This window comes from Triturus cristatus, chromosome 4_2 (genome assembly GCF_964204655.1).
Source record: "Triturus cristatus chromosome 4_2, aTriCri1.1, whole genome shotgun sequence".
NCBI lineage: Eukaryota > Metazoa > Chordata > Amphibia > Caudata > Salamandridae > Triturus > Triturus cristatus.
This window is the reverse complement of record NC_140586.1, coordinates 85,999,676-86,023,848: the sequence shown is the minus strand read 5'-3', so window position 1 is coordinate 86,023,848 and position 24,173 is coordinate 85,999,676. Positions and strand designations below refer to the sequence as shown.

The following is a 24,173-nucleotide window of genomic DNA, read 5'->3' as shown; positions in this document are numbered from 1 at the left end:
ATTCCAGTAATGATTACAGGAGGCCCACAGAAGTCAAAAGGTTAAGAACCACTATGCTAGACCATAAAGCAGATTGGCTGCCAGAAAGCAACCTCACCTTTCTCCTTTAACAGCACAAGTTTTCTAGTTAGCAGGAAGCTCAAAGCTGTAAATGGTGGAAAAATGCTTCCTGTAGATGTTGCTCGTTTGTTTTGAGCAATTTGAATGACTTTTTTTTATTTTTTATTTTTAGAATTTTTAGAGATTACTCTATTGGTATTCTAGTAATTTGTGCTAAATAGTTTCTGTGCTTCTCCTACATTAATTATAGGTAACGTAAGTTTGTGTACCCTATGGTAAAGTGTGTTGTCCTTCTCTGGTGTTCCTACCATTAGTGTAATTGCATACCCTGCTGTCAGGCTCTCTTTACTGAGTTCATGGCTAATGCATTCACTGACAAATCAAAGGTATGAATCAGTAACTCTATTCTGACTCATTTTTGAGTGACAGCACTTAGAAACCACCCCAACACTTCCCTATATTTAGTAACTTTGGCTGTAAAGTATAATTTCAAGCAAGCAAAGTAATCTTTATTTCGGTCGTAGACCATAAAAGATAATCAGTCCTTACAGACATACATATTTAAAAAAAATATATATATATAGATGTTACAATTCATAGGAAATATGTGCAATAAAGATTACATTAGTTCATAAGCAATTCATTAGAGGAATAAAACAATAAAAAGTTAAAATATACATAAAAACAATGAGCATAAAATCAGTAACTGTTTGAATAAGCCAAAGAAGTAGACAAAAGATGGGAACATCTCCTTCGCCACACAGCATGCCAATAGCGTGATACCGAGAAGACTATAGGTAATGATGTATCTGTCTTCAGGATTCTGTAGGCAACCTTACATTGTGTAGTCCCCAGATTCCTACAGAGTTGGGAGGAGCCAACGTTTTCTGATTAGTTTATATGTGGGGCAGAAAAAAAGAACATGTAAATCAGTTTCACTTGTAGCTCCACAAGTTGGGCAATCAGAAGGGTTATCTATCGACCACTTTCCCGAGAAAGCTCTCAAGGGCAGTGTACCATATCTGAATTGCATGTACAGATTTCTAGAAACACTTGGCTCAACCAAATCTAAAACAGGTTCTATTTTAAACTACTCCTTGATATTAAAAAAATCCTTAGTCAGTGGGCCTAATTTGTTATTGGTTAGCATCATATTTTTGCTATTTAACCAAAATGCATTTACCAGTTCAGCTCTAGAGAATGTAGGGGCAGTTATCTCGGGGTGGTGCCATAGAGCAGAAATTTCCAATCTAGTAAGTTCCCTTTTAATGTATACTAGCCACGGTATATGGGCTAAACCAGAAAGGGTCATTAGTGATTTAAGATCGTTTTGATAATTCACTAGCTCCGGTGTTACCCACAGCCTCCGCCAATACAGTAGTGGCCTTAATGCAATTTCTTCTTGAATAGACCTAACTTCCAAGTCCATTCTAAGTGGGTTGAGAGGTGTGCTGGGTGGTAAGGTCAGTAAAGACCTTAAAAACGAGTTCTCAAATCTGCCGATGTCTCCAGTTGGGCAATGTCCCCAAAGTTCAACCCCATAAAAAGTTGCACCCCGTGCTTGTGCTTTGTATATCTCGATGGTGGGTGCTATGGGTTTGGAGGTAGATGCTCTGTGCATTTTGAGGATCCCGCCGCAGGTCTGCCTGAGTCGTAGTTTGGCTTTTGCTAACTGAGGACCCCATTCCATCCTATCCGAAAGTGTGACTCCAAGATATTCAAACACTGTAACCCTGTCCAATGTAACACCATTAAGAGAAGGGTTAGGGTCATTTTTTTTGGGTGGGTTACATACCATAAATTTTGTTTTCGAGGAATTAACCTCGAGCCCTCTATGGGAACAAAATTCGGAGAAACTATCGAGGGCACGCTGTATCCCCATAGGGGATTTTGACACCAAAAGTGTGTCATCAGCAAACATTAGTGCCACCACCTGCTCGTTGTTAAGTTTGGGGGCATCGATGTCCTTAACTCCCCTCAGGTGGGCCACTAATGCGTTGGTGTAAAGGGAGAATAGGGTTGGGGCCAGCACACATCTCTGTCGAACTCCACGATTAACAGGGAACTTTGATGTCAAATTGCCCCTCTTACCACACCTAACTTGGGCAAAATTGTCTTCGTGGAGCCGTTTTATAATCCCAAGTAGACAGGCAGGGATCCCCATCTCAGCCAAAACCGCCCAAAGAGTTTGCCGGGGAACTAAGTCAAAAGCTGCTTTGAGATCGACGAAGATTAGGTAGAGGCTGCCACCCTCTATCCTCCCGGTTTTCCAATAGAGAAGTTGTAAGCGAAAAAGTTGGTCCACCGTGGATGTCTTCTCTCTAAAGCCAGCCTGGTATGGGGTTAGTATTGTTTTTTCATCCATCCAGGCTTGCACTCGATCTAAGATGATACGTGCAAAGAGCTTCTGACTAACATCGATTAAACTAATCGGGCGGTAGTTATTTGGCAAGAGTAGGGAGCCCTTCTTGAAGACCGGGACTATCTCGGCACCTGCCCAGGTGTTGGGAATAGGAGCACCATGGAGTACAGCATTATAAAGGGAACAAAGATAGGGAATCCACACCTCCAGGTTTGTGCTTATATATATAATTTCAAATAATGTTTTCTGTTGTGTAGACACCAACTAGACATGGTTTCAGTGTTCCGAGTATGTTCTTTGTGCTTCTTATGAGCCTGCGGAATCTGTAGGTAGACCTCCCTTTCAATATGGTCACCTGACTTGGGATGTGCCAGTCAAAATTGTTCCCCCAAATGCCAGGTAGCAACTGTGGGAGTGCAATTCCACCTCATGCTCAAAATGGAACAACAAATCAAGATACTCAAATAAGCCCCTACAACATAAAACTTCTCAAATAGCATTTAAAACAAATTGCTATGGCAAGGGTTTGTGTAGAATCAAAAATTGATAACCGCATCCTATATTTCATACCCTAACAACTGATCTCTTAATGGAAAAAAAGTGTGGGTTACAATACCGAAAACAGTCACCCATCATCCCAAATTGTCCAAAACTACCCCAATCCTTAAACTAAAGTGCTACAAATGTTAGTTAAAATTCAACTTCAGAACCTCAGTCAAAACGCATTTAATTTGACATTGTTTCCTAAGTCTCCAAAACCAGACTAAACCAAAAAATTACAGGCCTTTTAAAAGACATGGCTATTTATTTGTTGACCTCAGTGCAGGGAAGAGCCGAGTGTACCCTACTGTGATTCAAACTGGTCACAAGCCGGGTACAGAGGCATTTCAGCAGCAACTGTCCTTCCCACTGAGCTTTATTCCCTCTTTCATTAAACTTAATGTGTATTATTTTCGAGGCTTTGGGGACAGATTTAATGAACACCCGTTGTCTTGCTATATTTGTTTCTTGTGTTTTTGAAATGTTTGACCTTTTTCTGTTATTTGTTGTCCCATCCTCTTCCCTCTTGTGCTCTGATACATGTAGAACGGGGCTCTTCACTCCGGACCTGGCCTTCGAGGCCATCGTAAAGAAGCAGGTGGTGAAACTGAAGGAGCCTTGCTTGAAGTGTGTGGATCTGGTCATTCAGGAGTTAATCAATACTGTTAGACAGTGTACCATTAAGGTAGTGAAACCTCACCACATGCGCAATGCTTTCTTTCATGTCGGTCAGCTGGGCTGGGTGGCACATTCAAGACTATAACCTGCCCATTGTGCCTGCAAAACTCTTTCCTCAATCCTCCTGGAACATACAGTGCCTGGCCAAACATCTGCAGAGAGTGGGGATTGAGCTCTGCCCAATAGTATCCATGCTTTGTCTTCTCAGCAGTAAGATAGTGCCTGGAATCATTATACCAAACACATTGCTGATGTTACTCAAGTTTATTTGAGGCAGTGGATGTGGGCATCGAAGTACAATTTGGCTTCATTTTGTGAAGGAGGATGGGGTTATTTCCTATTTTGTGCTAACTGGTTATCCATAAAGTTGGTGAAGGGGAGACCTGTAACCACAGTAATGGCTCCTTTCTGACACCCCATGGCAGAGGTTAGGGGTGGGATGGCAAGAGTTTCTTGGACCAATGGGCAGGTTATCTTCAAGCTTCTTAAGTAGCAATAGGCATGATGGGGTGAAAATTGCTCCCCTCTGAGTGACAATCTGGGAAGTAAGCAAAAAGGTGGGGCAAGATGAGAAACTGATTAAAGGAGTAAGTCATACCAACTAAGTCCTATTCACAAACGTGTTAGTGTAGCATTTGTTTTTTTTCTACAGCTGATCCAGGTGGAGAGGATGATGATGATGTTAACAAACAGCAGATTAATCTTATTCTGGCTTATGCCCGTTATGCTCCTGCCATTCCACCAAAAAAGCCTTGACCCAACTCAGTTCAGTTTCAAGGGCATGTTTCTCCAACCCGCTCAGGGAGGAGTCTTACTGATGCCTGCACTGGAGGGGGTTTGATTTTGAAAATTTGTAGGCAAATGACGGTCACCTTTGCCCTTTGGGCTAGTTATCCCTTGCCGGGAAATCCTTTGTGAATATTTAGAAGGTGGGTGCTTTTCTCCCTCTTGTTCTGGCCTTTTGTCTTGTCAGTCCCCTGGTGCCCACATCTGATGTCGAAGACTGGACTTTCATGGGACAGCTGCTCATTGCAAGTTTGTAGTCACTGCTGTAAAGTCTTCATGAACCATGATCAGACCTACACAATTCGGTGGAGGTCGAATCTCACCATGAGGTTCTGCTGGTAAGGAAGGGAGGTAATTCTAACCTGATTTTGGTGCGGTTTCTTAACGCTTGCATTGAATGGTGTGAAGCAGATCCAGAAGTTTGACCTCTGATTTGCCAATCCTGTTCCTTGCATGAGGTCATCAAGACAAAACGTCTGACGAGAAAACTAAATTCTGTTTCTGGACACCAACGTAAAACATTCAGTTTAGCTCGGTGAATAAAAATAAGATTTTGGTGGTTTAATCTACAAGTAATAACCCTACACTAAAGGGAAAAATCAATGTTTTAAACATGTTTAAAAACAAAGCTGTAGAAATTTGGGAAGAATCCAAACACACAAGAAGACCTTCCCATTTGGCACTAAAAGTTAACTCCTGTTAGCCTCAGCAGAGAGGTCAAGCGTTTGACTGGAATAAATCTGTATTCCATCGGATGTAGCATTAATGCTATTTTTTTTTTTTGCATGCTGTAGTTATTTGGGGAAAAAGCAACCAGAATGACCTATTAGATTGAGTGTCTGTTCAGAGGGGAGCAGTTGTGAAGCTAACATAGCCAGAGATTTGCTCTTGTTTAAAGAATGTGTGGGGTGTGCCCCCCTGATGTGTGCCTGCTCTTTCAAAGATATGTGCATCTGAAAAAGCCAGCACTTGGTTCAAAGATCCTGCCATTTTGTTTATGAATCCCAGAAGTCATGCGTTTGCAAGTGACCTTCATGTGCATTAGAAGTTTGCTCTTCTGGCTAGCGCAAGGGCTTTCATTAACAGATTGTGAACTGCATCCATTTGAGAGGCAGAGATAAGCCTATGGAAGAATCCATGATGATTGTGTGGTCCAAAACATAACATCAACCATCACTCTGGCTAAAATTCGGCTCAGCGAGTGGGCTTCTGCGGCCAGAGTGGAGTGATGTCGAACTTGCCATCACTAAGAGGCAGTTCAATCAGTTGTATGCAGTATTAAGTGGTTATACTCACACTCTAAAAAAAAAAAAAAAAAAAATGCTAGAGAGAGTTTGACCCATGTGTCTGGCTTGACGTGTCTGCTGACTAACACTCTGACTTTCCTCTCTTCTTCCTTTTCCTGTCCCCTTCTATTCTTTCCTCCCTTTTTGATTTCTGGCCTTCGTGCACCTTCATGTGGCCCTGTTCTTCGCTTTCTGTGGGGCATAGAACTGGGCTTTTCACTCCTGACATGGCATTCGAAACAATAGTGCGAAAGCAGCTCGTTAAACTCAAAGAGCCAAGTTTGAAGTGTGTTGATCTGGTAGTCACAGAGCTGGCCACCGTCATTAAAAAGTGTGTCCAAAAGGTAATGATTTCTTTCTTTTCTTTAAATATATTTTTTGGGGATGACGCCCGTTTCCATACTTGTACATACAACCGTCGTAAATTGTCAGCAAATTAGAAAACATAGAAAAGAGCAATAATTGGTATGCCGCTGAATATAGACCATATGCACTTCACAGTATAAGTTGTTGAAGTTGGAACAGTTGCATGTGCTAACATAGTTTAGTATGCTCTTAAGAGAGGTTTCGGTTAACTGGTTAAACAAAGTACCAGTTCCCTACAGCCGTTGGGTTACTGTTTGGTTAAAGTGTAGAACTGCACTCCTAGGCAAAGAAAACAAAAAAGGAATGGTGGTGACGTGTAAAATACAAGGCCTACACATACTGCATTTTCTTGTTTCAAAGATGAAAGCTTGAAAGTCTGACATAGAAGTCTGCAGGTACTCTGAAATGGCATGGTCATCTGTAGGACTTTGAGAAGCCTGTATGCATAATGTTGGTGGTATTGATGGTTCACTTAAATGTCGGAAATTTCTTTTTACCACCAGCTCATATTTGTTGTTTGTGCAAACACTTTTCCTGTGTTTGTGTTTCCACACCCATTTGTGAAGTTAGCCTTACCATTAGATAATTTGCCTCTAATTTCTTACAGAAGTCTGATTTGTGTAGATAATGGTGCATTGTTTTTGTTTTTTTGGAGAGAACTAGAAGGCAGTGGTTTGGGCACAAGACTTTGACATGTATGCTCAAGGTTTACGGTGTCAAAAAGCATATGCAAATAACCCGCTTTCGGTCTGTGCAGAAAGCTGCTTTTATGGGCTAATTCCTGAATTTAGCTTCTATATAAAGGGGATTTGAGCTGCCATTTTGTGGGTGCAAACGAAAGAAACATTGTCCTATCTTATTGATCCTATTGGGGTATGGAACTTTTCTCTGTTGGACCTTAAGCCGCCTGTGTCCCTGTGACACCGTTCCATTTTAATGTTACTCACTAAAGTTGCACATACATTACAATGTTTTAAAATTTCCTTTGAAGTTTAGTTGATGGCATGTGCAAGCGTGCTTTCACAATGCTGCATTTGTGTTGGGTGCAAGTTCAATTATATGTAATTGTTGCTAATTTAGTGGCTCTGAGTAGCCTATTCTTGTACCGTACTGTTTCTTCCTCTGGACTGCGCTTGTTTTTCCGACCCTTTTATGATCTGTCTTTCACTATTAACAACTTATGGGTGTGTAGTGGATGCTTCTTTTTTTCTGAAGTTAAATCGCTTATTTGAAATACTTGGTGACTTGTGAAGCCCCTCGCACACTTAATGAAATACCCTCAATCTGCACTTTTGTTTTCTCTTGGGTGGCAGTTGTCCCCCTACCCTAGGTTACGAGAGGAGAGCGAGCGAATTGTCACTACACACATCCGAGAACGAGAAGGGAAAACCAAGGACCAGGTATAATATGCTAGATTGTACAGGAGTTTTTTGTGTTTTGCTGTGGCATGCCCTGAATAGAGAGAAAGCTACTTGAGCTTTTGCAGCGTGGATGTGGATAATGAGCTCATTGCAAATTCTGGGCACCTGCTGATTCTACCAGTCGCTTCACCTTTGGCTAAAACTGGCAATCAAAAAGGTCCTCCCAATATCAAGGGGACCTTTTTCAAGATTGTAATGAAGAGACAATGGTTTTACTTTTGCATTAATTATATGTAAAGTTTTTAGTGAATAGCTTAAGAATTCTGTTGTCTGAATAATCACCTGGTTGGATCATAGGGCATAGACACCAAATATATTTATATCTATGTATTGCCAAAAGTTGTGTGTGTGTGTTAGTTACCTACCGGCGTTTGCCAGTAGGTAGTTAGTTAGGGCCTACTTTCCATAGAAAGAGTGTTTTTGTTTTGCTAATAAGTTTGATGCCCTCTGACGAATCTTCATAATTTTCAAAACTAGCTTGCAGTTCACTTCAGCTGCTGCCTGTAAAGTTTTGGGGTGATCTGTCTAGTAGGGGGCAGAGAAAAAGGGGGGACCCAAAGCACATTTTCCACATGCAATTTTCCATTGGAATTTTAGACATGACTGCAGTCCTAACCGTTGAATAGAATTACACCAAATTTGGCTCAAAAAACTAGATCTTGGTCCAAAAAGTGCTTTTTGGAATTTGGTGTAAATCTGTTCGGTAGTTTTGAGTTACTTAAGTAAAAATGTTTCGGTATATCTAGAGAGGCAAATACATGTGCAAACAGTGGTGCTGTGCTTGGCTGGCCCGCAACCTGAGAACAAAATTGTGGCCACCATTTTGTACATCAGGACTCAGTTCCCAGGGGAAAAAATATAATGTAAAAGTAATAGAAGGGGTCAGGGTAGATCTACCCTGACCCCATGGGACTGATGGTGGGGCTTTGAGGGATCGCTCGTAGGCAAGAAAATTGTCTTAATTGTTGTTTTTGTTTTTGAGAGAACAAGGGTCCACACATCCATGCAGCCACTCAGGCACCCATACAGCCAAGCCGCTCGCTCAGACCCACACAACCGCTCGCTCAGACCCACACAACCGCTCGCTCAGACCCACACAACCGCTCGCTCAGACCCACACAACCGCTCGCTCAGACCCACACTACCGCTCGCTCAGACCCACACTACCGCTCGCTCAGACCCACACTACCGCTCGCTCAGACCCACACTACCGCTCGCTCAGACCCACACTACCGCTCGCTCAGACCCACACTACCGCTCGCTCAGACCCACACTACCGCTCGCTCAGACCCACACTACCGCTCGCTCAGACCCACACTACCGCTCGCTCAGACCCACACTACCGCTCGCTCAGACCCACACTACCGCTCGCTCAGACCCACACTACCGCTCGCTCAGACCCACACTACCGCTCGCTCAGACCCACACTACCGCTCGCTCAGACCCACACTACCGCTCGCTCAGACCCACACTACCGCTCGCTCAGACCCGCACTACCGCTCGCTCAGACCCGCACTACCGCTCGCTCAGACCCGCACTACCGCTCGCTCAGACCCGCACAACCGCTCGCTCAGACCCGCACAACCGCTCGCTCAGACCCACATAACCGCTCGCTCAGACCCACACAACTGCTCAGACCCATACAACTACCCACTTGCAGGCCCACGCACCCACTTGCAGGCCCACGCACCCACTTGCAGGCCCACGCACCCACTTGCAGGCCCACGCACCCACTTGCAGGCCCACGCACCCACTTGCAGGCCCACGCACCCACTTGCAGGCCCACGCACCCACTTGCAGGCCCACGCACACACTTGCAGGCCCACGCACCCACTTGCAGGCCCACGCACCCACTCGCAGGCCCACGCACCCACTCGCAGACCCTCAAAACTACTCCCGCAGCCACTCCCAATCACACACCTGCCCATACAACCATTTACACACCCATACAGCCACTCAGACTCACATAACTGCTCATACACTCCCCCAGTCACACTCCCCCAGTCACACTCCCCCAGTCACACTCCCCCCAGTCACACTCCCCCCAGTCACACTCCCCCCACAGCCACTCCCACACATACAGCTACTCACCCATCCATTCACAGACCCACAAACCCACCCAACCGCCCTCACAGCCACTTGCACACCCATATAGCCACTCACATCCACACAGTCACTCACACAGCCACTCACACCCACACACAGGCAGTGGTTAACTTATAAAAACTGCAATAGCATATGTTTGTATAAAATGTGGTGTTTTAGTATTGAATGTTTGCTTTTGATTGGGAACGGAATCACAGATCGATCAAATGAATAAAAAAAAGACTTGGTGCATTGCATTTATAGAAAAACTACATGAGCCGGATTTAGATCTTGACAGGACTACAGCTGGCCATCCATAGCAGTGGTTTCAAGTATTCAGTCGAGCTGATAGAGTCCCTCTCGCCTTATTTAGATGTGGGCTAGCTGAACAGCTCTTTGCATCATTAGACAGTATTCTGTTGCGTAAGCGGCTTACCTTCATTTACACGGCGGACTCCTCTGCTGCCTAATAGTACTGCGTCGCTTTCAGGCCTGTGGGTTTGTGCCGAGCGGGTTTAGATCTCCCTGGTTCGAGGCATGTGGGCTGCTGAATTCATATCTGTGCATAGATCGCCGCCTAGTGTTGGGTCCGGATGATTGCACGTTGTTGTCCTGGAAGAGTCTTCGAAGTATCCTGGGATAGGTGACTCCTCCCCTGGACTACAGTGTGCATGGGCATCCTCTCCATCCTCAGATTGTTTTTTTCCGCCATTGGGTTCGGATGTGCTTATCTTGACTCAAGTTAGGAAAAACTTTTTCTAGGCCAAAAGGCCTTTAGTTCGCGTCGGTACTGTTCCCGATCGGTATCGATAGTATCTTGTTAGTTTACTAACTTCCAGAACCAACTTTTTCGCTTCCTACCCGACCATCGACCAGTCATCGACGATGGAATCGAGGACACCATTCAAGCGGTGTCCGGTATGTAATGCGAAATATCCCCACATCGACGTCCATCCGGTGTGCAACAAATGCCTTTCACCGGATCACGACGAATCTACATGTATGGCCTGTGCCCGATTCCGATCCAAGAAGACTCTCCGGAATCGACGAGCAGCAAGACTCGAAGCGCAGCAAGCGGCACCGGCCCCGGCCGACATCTTCAGCGCTGAGACCGAAGATGTCGAAGACTTGGAGAACCTACCCTCCAGCCCCGTTTCCGAACACGACTCCGGCTCGGAAGACGTTGAAGAAAGCCTCTTTCGCAGAGACGAAGACGACACCGAGGTAGGAGACTACAATGAGGCCTTAGGGGCCGAAGAGAGTAGCTCCGATGACGAGCAAGGCCTACCCGTACAGACTGAGGACATCCCAGTGCGCCAGTCTATGGCTCCGATCGAGGGATCGCCTTCGGGCCTTACCCAAGACCTATCCCGCAGTTCTTCGGCCCCGCCCTCTGGCCCGGCCTCGGACATTCAGCGGCAGCCATTTATACCCAAACCAGCTGGTTTCCCTTCTTCGAAACCGAAAGCTGTATTGGTTCAACTGAAACCGAAACCGAAAGTAGCGCTGGTCGGATCGACGCCCACCACACCTTCGACGCCAGCAAAACCCATCGGCACCGAGCGCACCAATCGAGACTTCGGTGCCGAGCTTGCAACGGCCGACGTCGGCGTCGACATACGGAAGAAGACCTTCGGTGCCACCAAACCTACTCGGCTCCCGGCACCGACGCAATCGACTCCGACCCCCAAAGGTCAAACTGCCTGCTGCGTCTCACACCGCTTCGACAGCACCACCAAAGGCACACTCATCGAAGACGTCGACGGCCATTACCGCCCCTCGACTCGATGACTCACCGGCGCCGAAAAAGTCCACGCCCGCTTCTACGGAACCGGTCGGCGCAAAGGAATCGATGGCGCTCCAGGTGCGGCCCGTTGCTGCGCAACGCACCAAACACAAAACAGTCCTCCAGGACACATCGGGCTCTGAGCCAATAAAAGCTCCAACAGCCTCTTCGGCACCGGCCAACATTACTTTTGGCCTGCCGCCATCCACGGCCCCGAAACTGTTCCACATCAGGACACGGGTCACCCACACCACGATCACGCCTGCCGAACGTTCTCCTGCGGAGACATCTCCGTCACATATCATCGACGCCGACACCGGCAGGATGCTGCTCCACAAAAGGAGAATAACTTCAGAGCCAGCTTTGGACTCCTTCCGGATCCCACTTAAAAGAAAGTTGCCAGTGGTTTCGGAACCGGTTCTTTACGAACCTCTCCATTCCCCCTACCAGGATCCACTGTCCTTCTCTCCCACACACTCCGACACAGATGTTTTGGAGGACTACATGGGTGACCACGTCCCCTACCCCGGAGAGATGGACCCTCAAGGCCAACAGGACCCTGATCAAGCTTGGGATGACCCTGTCGACTCCGGTGCACCTATAGATGCACAGGACCCGCAACTCTATGGAGCAAAAACATCTCCCACAGAGGACACTGCCGCGTTCAACGCCTTAATTGAACGTGCTGCGGCCAATCATGGGGTGCAACTTCACTCTGACACCGTAGAGGACGACTTTCTCATGGACACTTTCGCATCCTCAGAAAGGAACATTAAAACTCTGCCTATGTTGAAGGGTGTCCTCAAACCAGCAAAGGACATCTTCAAGGAACCCACCAGGGCAAGAGTAATAAACCCCAGGATCGACAAAAAATACAGATCGGCGCCTGGGGACCCCACCTACATTAGAGGCCAGTTACCTCTGGATTCAATTGTAGTTGCGAATGCTCGCAAGAGGGCACACTCGCAAACAACAGGTGATGCTCCTCCCCCGGACAAAGAGTCCAAGGTGCTAGAGACCTCCGGCAAACGGGTTGCCGCACAGGCGGCTAACATATGGCGTATTGCCAATACTCAGGCGCTCCTCGCTCGCTACGATCGAGCACACTACGACACATTAGAACAACTACTCCAACATCTCCCTGACCAATACAAAGAAGGTGCAGAGATCCTCATCAGGGAGGGACAGCTCCTCACAAATGCATCCATTAAGTGTGCACTGGATGCCGCGGATACAGCTGCCAGAGCCATAAACACTAGCGTCCTGTTGCGACGACATGCCTGGTTGCGAATCTCCGGATTCAAACCTGAGGTACAAAATAACATCCTCAACCAACCTGTCAACCCCGACTACTTATTCGGGCCGGAGGTTGACACCACCCTAGAGAAAATAAAAAAAGACACGGACACTGCAAAGTCCATGGGGGCTCTACAAACGCAGACCTTTCGGAGTGGCTCCTTTCGTCGCCCCGGCAATAGAGGAGCAGGTAGAGGACAGGGGTCACAGCAAACCTACAACAAGGGCAACACACAGAGCACCTACGACAAAAACACCCGGGGTGGATATCGTGGCTCCAGCACAAAGGGCAGAGGACGCGGCTACGGCAACACCAGGTCCTCCCCCAAGAACAAGCAGTGACGCCCTCTCCCTTCTTCCCGACCACATAACACCTGTCGGGGGAAGGCTACAAAGGTTCCTGTCCACGTGGAACTCCATCACCACGGACAGGTGGGTCAAAGATATTGTCAAATACGGTTACTGCCTAGAATTAACCTCAACTCCACCCACAATACCTCCAAAAAACCGTCCTATGTCCTCAGAGCACTTAACGCTCTTACAGCAGGAGGTGCAAAGTATGCTACTAAAAGGTGCAATAGAGGTAGTACCTGTCCACGAGCAAGGTACGGGGGTGTACTCCCTGTACTTTTTAATACCAAAAAAGGATGGGTCGCTCAGACCTATATTAGACCTGAGACCCCTAAACCGGTACATTCTCTCCGAGCATTTTCACATGCTCACTTTACAGCAAGTCCTCCCGCTGCTCAAGCAGGGAGACTTCCTGGCCACACTGGACCTCAAAGATGCGTATTTCCACATACCCATTCACCCCTCACACAAAAAATACCTCAGGTTCACTGTTCAGGGGCAGCACTACCAGTTCAAAGTCCTTCCCTTCGGCGTGACAACAGCACCCAGGGTTTTCACAAAGTGCCTAGCTACTGTAGCGGCACATCTGCGGAGGCAGCACATACACGTCTACCCTTACCTGGACGACTGGCTCATTCAAGCAAAGTCAGCCCAACAATGTGCCAGCCACATATCCCGCACCATTCACCTCCTTCACAGTTTGGGGTTCTCACTAAATTACCCAAAGTCCCATCTCCAGCCTGCACACGTACAACAGTACCTAGGTGTGACCATAGACACTCTGGCGGCCACAGCTCAGCCAAATTTAGTGAGAATCAACAGCATACAGATGCTGATTTCCAAGTTCAAACCACAACACTTCCTGCCCGCGCGAGTGTTCATGCAGTTGATAGGCATGATGGCCTCCTGCATTTTCATAGTCCCACACGCGAGACTACATATGCGCCCGCTCCAGGAGTGCTTAGCACGTCAGTGGAATCAGGCTCAAGGACAGTTGAAAGACCTAGTGTTGGTGAGCGGTCGGGCATAAAACTCTCTGCATTGGTGGAATCCACAAAACCTTTGCAAGGGCCGACCGTTCCAAGAGCCTGTTCCACAAATAATACTGACAGCGGACGCGTCTCTCCAGGGATGGGGAGCTCATGTACTCAGTTACACAGTGCAGGGACTATGGACAATACAACAAAAGAAGATGCACATCAACCTTCTGGAACTGATGGCAATCTTCCTAGCAATGAAAGCATTCAAAGTACACTTGTGCAACAAAGTCGTGTTGATCCGGACGGACATCATGACCGCCATGTACTACATACAAAAGCAGGGAGGAACACACTCTCCACAGTTGTCTTATCTGGCTCAGAGCATGTGGAAGTGGGCCATTCAGAGGAACATGTTCCTCATGGCGGAACACCTCCCCGGCAAGGACAACCAGATGGCGAATCTGCTCAGCAGACACAGCCACCAGATGCACGAGTGGGAGTTACACCCATCAGTTCTCCAACCGTACTTCCAGCAGTGGGGTCATCCAGACATAGACCTATTCGCCACAAGCGAAAACGCAAAATGCCAAAGCTTTGCCGCCAGGTTCCCACATCCGCAGTCGCAGGGCAATGCGATATGGATGAACTGGTCCGGCAGATTTGTGTACGCTTTTCCCCCAGCACCACTAATACCGCTGGTGGCATGCAAACTCAGACAACACTCTCTGACACTCATCCTGGTTGCTCCAACGTGGGCACGCCAGCCGTGGTACACCACCTTTCTCGAACACTCCGTGGTGCCGCATCAACGGCTGCGGGTCAAACCCGAGCATTTGACGCAGAACCATGGAGAGGTTCAGCACCCAGATCCGCAACAGCTGAACCTGGCAATCTGGCTCCTGAAGTCCTAGAGTTTGGCTACCTCAACCTGCCACCTGACTGTATGGACATCATTAAGGAGGCCAGGAGACCCACTACCAGAGCTTGCTATGCAGCCAAATGGAAGAGGTTCGTCATTTATTGCAATAATAATGACATCAACCCGCTAGACGCATCCATCCAAAACATTATTTGTTACCTATTACACCTCTACCGATGCAATCTGGCGTACACCTCTATACGTGTCCATTTGACCGCAATATCCGCCGATCTACAGACCAGGCAGCACCTCTCTCTATTCAGAGTGCCTGCCATCAAAGCATTCTTGGAAGGACTCAAACGAGTCATTCCTCCTAGCCACCCACCAGCCCCAATGTGGAACCTCAACTTGGTCCTCACACGCCTGATGGGTCCACCCTTTGAACCTCTACACTCATGCGAGATTCAATTCCTTACCTGGAAAGTAGCTTTCCTAGTAGCGATAACTTCTTTACGAAGAGTTAGTGAACTCCAGGCACTAACCGTCCAAGAGCCATTTATACAAGTTCACGCCAACAGGGTCGTACTACGTACCAACCCCAAGTTCATGCCCAAGGTGGTATCGCAGTTCCACATGAATCAGACTATTGAACTGCCGGTTTTCTTTCAAAACCCACAGACTGTAGCTGAAAGGGCACTCCATACCCTAGATGTAAAGAGGGCCCTCATGTATTATATCGACAGGACCAAACCCTTTAGGAAAACACAACAACTTTTCGTTGCCTTTGCCCCACACCACAAAGGTAACGCTATCTCCAAAGCAGGTATAGCCAGATGGATCGTTAAATGTATTCAAATTTGCTATCAAAAGGCTAAACGCACTTTAACGATTCCCCCACGAGCCCACTCAACACGTAAGTTAGGGGCCTCCATGGCTTTCCTAGGAAACATTCCTTTGCATAATATATGTAGAGCAGCCACCTGGTCCACTACACATACATTTACCAAACACTATTGTGTAGATGTACAATCAAAACAGCAGGCAGCTGTAGGACAGGCTGTTCTCAAAACTCTTTTTCAGACCGCTGCAGCTGGCACTGGTAGCCGCCGCTAATAGAGGGCACTGCTATGTATTCTATGCACAGATATGAATTCAGCAGCCCACATGCCTCGAACTGAATATGCTACTTACCAGTATGCATCTGTTCTTGGCATGTAGGGCTGCTGACATTCATATCGCCCTCCCTCCTCCCCGGCGCCTGTAGCAGCTGCAGCTCTCAGGATTACTGTAAAGCATGGTCATCACTTTCTGTATCTACTCCATCACTGCCACAATGGCGAAAAACAATCTGAGGATGGAGAGGATGCCCATGCGCACTGTAGTCCAGGGGAGGAGTCACCTATCCCAGGATACTTCGAAGACTCTTCCAGGACAACAACGTGCAATCATCCGGACCCAACACTAGGCGGCGATCTATGCACAGATATGAATGTCAGCAGCCCTACATGCCAAGAACAGATGCATACTGGTAAGTAGCATATTCATTATGCTGCTGTTGTCAAAGCGGTACCAAAGGGGATGATGGAAGGAGCGTTTGAGCAAATCAAACACTCACCCCCAGTCAACTGATCTGGGTTTAATCCATCATCATTCTTTAGCTCACTCCACCACCCCAGTTCAGACATGGCCATATTCTAATCAGTCTGACCCTGTGCCTCATGGGAACAGTCCAGCCTGAACTGCCAAGCCATGTCTTCCCTGGACCGGAAACAAGCATCCTGGGACTGGTTTCGGGTTCATAACCCTCATCAGCCAGGCTAACTTGAATCCAGTGGCAAAGTAGCGGTGGTTGCTTACCGAGGGAGTCCCTGGTGGGACTGGAGACTGGAGTGGAGACTGGTGATTAATGTGTTAATACACGTGTTGTTTGCTCAAAAAAACATATGTAGGTAATGTTATGCCCCTTTATGTTGCATATTGCATGGTATACAACATTTCTGTAGTAGGGGATCTCTGTGTATAGTCATAATCTAGTGAATAGTCCCGCCCATGTGCGTGGACCCCGGAGCAATAAAAAATAATCTCTTAAGGTGTCAAATCATGCAGACATGCATCCACCTTTAAGAGAGAATTTAATTTAAAGACAGATAATGCAGCCTATACCCACAGGCTACACTGTCCAGTACTTCAACTAGAATTCCACCAACATCCACAAACAGCACTGCCTGTCTAGTTTTTCTCCACATAGGAAAAAACCCTGCCTCTACCAGCAAAAGCCTCTGGAATGATAGAGAGGAAGGAGTGGACAGACAAGCCCCATAGGCTGCCATTATGTGGCTTAGAACAGGATACTGTGCCTTTAAGAAAACTTTCCAGATTTCCAGAACTTTCCCCAGTATCCCAGAATGCCCAGCAGGTCCAATTTACTTCCAGTTCTTTTTTCCGGCTCCTGCTAGCAGGACCCTGGAGCATTGAGCTCTCCCCTTTTCAAGGGTTCATTGGAGATTTTGTCAATTTTTGTCACTTTTCAAGTGCTTAGTAGCTGGTACTGTCAACATGCCTGGCTTTTTCGACAAGTGCCCGGAATGTGGTAGAAAGAAGGCTAAAACTGATCCACACGAGGTGTGTATAGGTTGCCTTCCCCAGTCCCACGTGCCTGAAGACTGTGATATCTGCCACTCGTTCTCAGCCAGGACCCTGAGGGACAGAATGAAAATCAGGCTTCAAGTTCTGGAGGAGAGAAGACTGAAGGCACCAGGTGGGTCTGGAGGGGCTGATTTGGCCCATACTGAGGCCTCTGGGGGGCTCCCCAGGGGCAGGAAGACCAGTAAGCGCTCCCACTCCCCGTCGACGGCGAGGAGGATGACCACCATCTGTTCGCCGTCTCCCCAGGGCTCTGGGGAGAAGCGGCGTCGACGATCGACGTCGAGGGACCTGAATAGGCCGCCGTCGACTACATCGGCATCGTCGGCGACGCCGCCGTCTACGGCTCCGTCCAGCAGTCGGCGTCGAGATCGGACCCGGCGTCGGCGCTCGCCGTCTAGGGGAGATCACCGTCGATGAAGAGGAGACGGTCGACGTCGCCGCCGAAGAGGAGATCGACGTCGAGACGCTCGAGGTCAAAGAGATCGCCGTCGAGGCGCAGGTCGCCGTCGAGGCGCAGGTCGCCGTCGAGGAAGAGTGTCACCGGGATCGGTGTACTCTGTGGTGTATACGCCTCCTCGGATGCCTACGTCACCGCCTCCTCTCCCACCTCCTCCGACTCCGCCTCCACCACCGCCGCCTCCACCTCCACCGCCTCCACCGCCTCCACAGCCGCGGACACTGCCTCCGCCGCCCCCACCTCGGTCATTGCCACGCACTCCAGTGGGACCGCCGGCGGTTCCCCCGCGGTCGGTTTCCCTTCCGAGGTACCCGACTCCGCCGCAGGGGACTCCGAAACCACGACGCCCGCGGTCGCCGGGACCGGTTAGACCGGCGGGCAGACCGAAGCCGAAGAGGTCGCGCTCCCGCTCTCTCAGGAGGAGAAGATCACGGAGCCGTGGGCGGTCATCGTCGGACTCAGGACGACGCCGTAGGAGGCACAGGTCCAGGTCGCACACGCGCTCCTCGACCAGAGACTTTTCCCCGACGCTGTCGGACTCGCCGGGGACTAGGGTGTCTCCGGTGGACGATTTGGTCTCTTTCCAAGAGGTGCTGTTGAGAGGGGCAGCAAAATTGAGTATCACGGTGACGGTTCCAACACCCGCGACGTCCGTGATATTCGAGACACTTCATAAGAAACATCTGTCTCGCCCTCTACTGCCTCTTGTACCAGGACTGGTGGAACCCGCGTTGGAGCTGTTCCTCACTCCCGCGGTGACGAAGGCCGCCCCTCCAGGCTCATGAAAAAGTATAGGGCCCCGGAGTCGGACCCTACCTTTTTGAGGGTGGACCCGAAGCCGGATTCGGTCATCGTGACGGCGGCGAGGAAACAACATGCGACCGCCCCTTCATCGACGGTCCCGCCTGACAAGGAAAGCCGCTGGCTGGATTCTGCGGGCAGGAAGGTGTGTGGGACCGCCGCCACCACCATGAAGGCGGCGAGTGCAGGGGCTTTGTTGGGCCGTTACGACCGGGCCCTGTGGGAGTCCCTGCAGCAGTATGCGGACCTGCTGCCCCGAGACAAGAAGGAGGACTTCTTGGAGACAGTGCGCGAAGGCATGCTGGTCTCTAATCAGGTGATCGGCGCAGCGGCGGATGTATCCTTGTTGGCCGCCCACGCCTACTGTCATGGCGTCCACCAGAGGCGGCATTCGTGGCTGCGCCTGACGTCCCTCAAGCCAGAGGCGCAGCAAAGAGTGGCCAACCTGCCCTTCTCGGGGGAAACCCTGTTTGGGAAACATGCGGATGATGAGATGGCCAGCATGAAGGCGGAGGCGGAAACCCTGACGGCCGTCGGGTTGGAAAAGGCCGTGAAGAAGAAGCGCCCGTTCCAGAGGCGGTTTGGGTCTTCGGGCAGAGGGCGTGGGCAGGGTTCGGGACAGCAGCAGCAACAACAGCAGCAGTTCCGCAAGCCCTTCCAGAAGCGCCAGAGGGGTAGAGGAGGCCAGCAGGCTACTACCACTACCAAGGGCCCGGCCGGGTCTCGGCCCTGAGCGGCTACTTCCCCCTCAACCGTTACCCACTCCAGTGGGGGGAAGCATTCAATTTTTTCCGGCAGAGTGGAGAAAAATTACTCAGGATAAGTGGGTGCTGAATATTGTTTGCAATGGATACAGTCTTCGGTTTATCAGCCCGCCTCCTGCGATTCCGCCGGTCAGCTCTCGATTCCAGCTGAGAGAGCTCCAGGCGGAGGCAGACATCTTGTTGAGAAAGAAGGCGGTAGAAGAGGTACCTCTGTCTCAAAGGGGAAGAGGTCTGTACTCTCGGTTCTTCCTCGTTCGCAAGAAGGACAAGAACGAGTTCAGGCCCATTCTGGATTTGCGACAGGCAAACAAATGGATTCGCAGAGAGAAGTTTCGCATGCTATCGTTGCACCAGATTTACCCTCAGCTGCAACGGGGGGGACTGGCTCTGTGCCATAGATCTACAGGATGCGTACTTCCATGTGCCCATAGCACGGAAACACAGGAAGTTCCTGCGATTCCAAGTCGGCGCCAATCACTATCAATACACAGTACTGCCATTCGGGCTAAAGTCTGCACCCAGGACCTTCTCGAAGTGCATGGCGGTGGTGGCGGCACACCTGCGGAGGAACAAGGTGTTTGTCTACCCGTATCTGGACGATTGGCTGATCAAGGCTTCATCCTTCTCGGAAGCGCAAGATCACTTCCGCTGGACGTGCGCTCTCTTGCACAAACTGGGGTTACACGTCAACATGTCCAAATCGGTCACGACTCCGGTCCAGTGCATACAGTACCTGGGGGCCTCCATCGATACGCGGTCAGCAAGCGTGTCTCCTTCGGAGGAGAGACGGTTATCACTCCTTCGGAAGGCTCAGGACCTCAGGACTGCTCCATCGACGACAGTGAGGAAGGTGTCTTCTCTACTGGGATCGATGGCCTCCTGTATCTTCCTCACGCCTCACGCACGGCTACACATGAGACCACTGCAGGAGTGCTTGGAGGATCAGTGGGATCAGAGGACAGGCTCTTGGGACGACAAGATACGACTGTCGCTGCATGCTCTTCAGTCTCTGAAGTGGTGGTGTTCGGCGGAAAACCTCCTCAAGGGGGTTCCCTTCCACAAGGACATTCCCACGGCGAGTGTAGTGACGGATACTTCTCTCCAGGGCTGGGGAGCGCATTCCGGGGACTTACAGATTCAAGGAAAGTGGTCTCCTTTGGAATCGACGTACCACATCAATTTCCTGGAACTCAGATCTGTCTTCCTGGCACTGAAGGCCTTCCTTCCGTCCTTCCAGACCAACTCGCTGCTGATACAGACGGACAATACAACCACGATGTATTACCTCAACAAGCAGGGGGGGTCGAGATCGCACACTCTGTCGCAGGAGGCGCAGGCGATCTGGCGCTGGCTGCTGGCCCGAGGACTGACTATTACGGCCACGCATCTGCCAGCGGTGCAGAATGCTCAGGCGGACGCCTTGAGCAGGCTGATTCAGGAAAACCACGAATGGGTCATAAACGACGAAGTACTAGGAGAAGTCTTTGCAAGGTGGGGGACTCCAGACGTAGATCTGTTCGCCACCGCCGAAAACAGCAAATGCCGAGACTTCGCATCCAGGTACTACCAGCGGGGGACGCTGGGGAATGCGCTATGGATCGATTGGTCGAACAGCTTTCTGTACGCTTTTCCACCCATTCCCCTGATTCCGGCGGTGCTCATCAAGCTGTCCCAGTCCAGGGCACGGATGATCCTGATCGCCCCGGAGTGGCCCAGGCAGTGGTGGTTCACGGACCTTCTTCACCGGTCTCTCCTTCCTCACATGCGGTTGCCGTGCAGGCCGGACCTTCTCACGAAGTTCGGGGGGCGGATGGTGCACCCCAACCTCTCGTCTTTGAGTTTGGCGGAGTGGCTCCTGAAATAGTGCAATATGGCCATCTGAATCTACCAGACGATTGTATGGACATTCTGAAGGAGTCTAAACGACCTTCCACTGGGACATCCTATGCTTACAAGTGGAAGAGGTTCTGTATCTGGTGTAAGTCCAAGAACTTTGATCCGACAACATGTAAGGAAGAGGTCATCCTTCCATACCTTTTACATCTGGCGCAGTCGGGCCTTAATTTCCATTCCATTAAGGTTCATCTGGCTGCTTTGACTGCTTATAGGAAATGCCCTTCACAGACTTCCTTCTTTCAGATCCCTGTGGTCAAGGATTTTTTGGAAAGCTTGAAGAAAGTGTTTCCTCCCGTCAGACTTCCCTCGCCTTCCTGGGACTTGAATGTGGTGCTGTCCAGACTGATGAAGGAGCCTTTTGAACCCATTCACAAGGCTTCATTGCAGCACCTATCCTGGAAGGCGGCGTTCCTAGTGGCCATTACATCGGCCCGCAGGGTGAGTGAACTTCAGGCATTATGTTGTCAAGAACCTTATACTGTGTTTCATGCTGCTAAGGTTGTGATGCGTACTCACCCTAAATTTCTTCCTAAGGTTATCTCTGATTTTCATGTCAACCAGACCATAACTTTACCTACGTTCTTTCAGAATCCCTCTTCGCCAGCGGAAAGGTCTCTCCATTCCCTGGATGTTCGGAGGGTGTTGAAATTTTATCTGGATAAGACCAAGGATATTCGTAGGTCTGGCCAATTGTTTGTTAATTATGGATCAGTCAGGACTGGTCTTGCGACCTCTAAGCAGTCCATTTCTAGGTGGATTGTGTCCTGCATACAATTGTGTTATCAAAAGGCTAATAAGACCTTAGGGGGTAAACCTAAGGCTCATTCCACCAGGGGCAAAGCTGCCACGACGGCTTTGCTGCGTAATGTTCCTATTGCGGAAATCTGCAAGGCAGCCACTTGGAAGTCGGTCCATACCTTTGCTGCGCATTACTGTCTGGACTCGGATGCCAGGGCAGATGCTCAGTTTGGGCAGGCTTCGCTGCGAAATTTGTTCGCACAGTAGTGGGTTTGTCTTGTTTGTTCTCCACCGCTGCTGTTGTGTGGGGATGGGCTTGCCATTCTATTCACTAGATTATGACTATACACAGAGATCCCCTACTACAGAAGGAGTAGTTTCTTTTCTGTAACTCCAGTTCTGTAGTAGGGGTATCTCTGTTATAGTCATAAGCGCCCGCCCTCCTCCCCGGTGGAGAGATATTTATTCATATGAAGAATGCTACAGGTCTTGCGTGCTACGCCTTCAAAAAGAACTGAAAGTAAATGGGACCTGCTGGGCATTCTGGGATACTGGGGAAAGATCTGGAAAGTTTTCTTAAAGGCACAGTATCCTGTTCTAAGCCACATAATGGCAGCCTATGGGGCTTGTCTGTCCACTCCTTCCTCTCTATCATTCCAGAGGCTTTTGCTGGTAGAGGCAGGGTTTTTTCCTATGTGGAGAAAAACTAGATAGGCAGTGCTGTTTGTGGATGTTGGTGGAATTCTAGTTGAAGTACTGGACAGTGTAGCCTGTGGGTATAGGCTGCATTATCTGTCTTTAAATTAAATTCTCTCTTAAAGGTGTATGCAGGTCTGCATGATTTGTCACCTTTTAGAGATTATTTTTTATTGCTCCGGGGTCCACGCACATGGGCGGGACTATTCACTAGATTATGACTATAACAGAGATACCCCTACTACAGAACTGGAGTTACAGAAAAGAAACTACTCCATACACACTACTGAATGCACACCCACAGGCATCACAAGCACAGCACCCAGAAGCACCACAACAACAATTTTTTTTAAACATGTCAATACAGGTGTGTTCATTTTTACCTTTTGAAAATACACACGGCTACAGCAATTTTCAACATATGATTCATAGTGAGACAATTGTAAAAGAAGCTTACCTTGGATCTTGGCGACAACTGAGTTGTTTGGTGTTGTGGTGAAGTAGAAGCAGCAAAGAAAAGACCTGGACAGTGGTGTTCGAGATGGAAACGGAAGTAGGAAACCGTAAAAAAAAAAAAAAAAAAAGGTACATTTTTACCTCATTTCCCTAGATTCTGCCAACTCAAGGTAGGCACATAGGGATTAGCTTGGCAGGACTCCCTCAGACTACCGCTTTTGCCTATGATGCAGTCAACGTGGGCGAACAATCCTGATTAAGTCAGACGTTCTTTCGTCCATAGACCCGTCAACATCTAAATACAGCCACCATGTAGGCGGATAGAGATACAGTTGGAAAGGTGACAGCAGGACCAGATCTGCCAAGATCTAAATGAGGCCCTACAATAGTTACTTCACCTTAATTTGATTAATTTATTATTTTAAAATATGTATTAAGAATGTGTGAATAAAATGCATTTATAAACTTGTGAAAATGTATATTAGTAAATTGAACTTATGTGTCCACTTGTAGTACAGTTTACATTAAAAGAAACACTGAAATTCACAAAAAAAAAAAACAAAGGTCACAGGTAGGTTATAGTTAGGTACCTTAGAAACCTTAGAAACTCAGCAGTTCTAGTTACCTGTGCGAACTTATGCCCCCTTTCAGTGCGCTGCTTGTGGCCTCACATATTACATCACCCATGACATGGCCAGTGAATTCACTGACATCATCTCAAATGAAATAATTGATGACATCATCCATCAAAGTAAACTTCAATATACTTAGTAAAATACCAGTTAAATATTTTAAAATAAGAAAAGGGGACAGGTGAGAGGCGTACAGCAGAGAGCTCCCTGTAAACTTATCAACTACTTCAC

At 48.6% G+C, this 24,173-nt stretch overlaps 1 protein-coding gene across 4 annotated transcripts in view; it reads left to right on the top strand.

The window, feature by feature from the left end:
- DNM2 (dynamin 2) overlaps positions 1–24,173 on the top strand; it is a 752,889-nt gene that overhangs the window by 331,843 nt on the left and 396,873 nt on the right. For all 4 annotated transcript variants that reach the window (XM_085600673.1, XM_085600674.1, XM_085600670.1 and 1 more), the window contains exons 10-11: positions 3,509–3,647; positions 7,392–7,478. In XM_085600673.1, the coding sequence (XP_085456799.1) occupies positions 3,509–3,647; positions 7,392–7,478 (226 nt within the window). The remainder of the gene's footprint in view (positions 1–3,508; positions 3,648–7,391; positions 7,479–24,173) is intronic.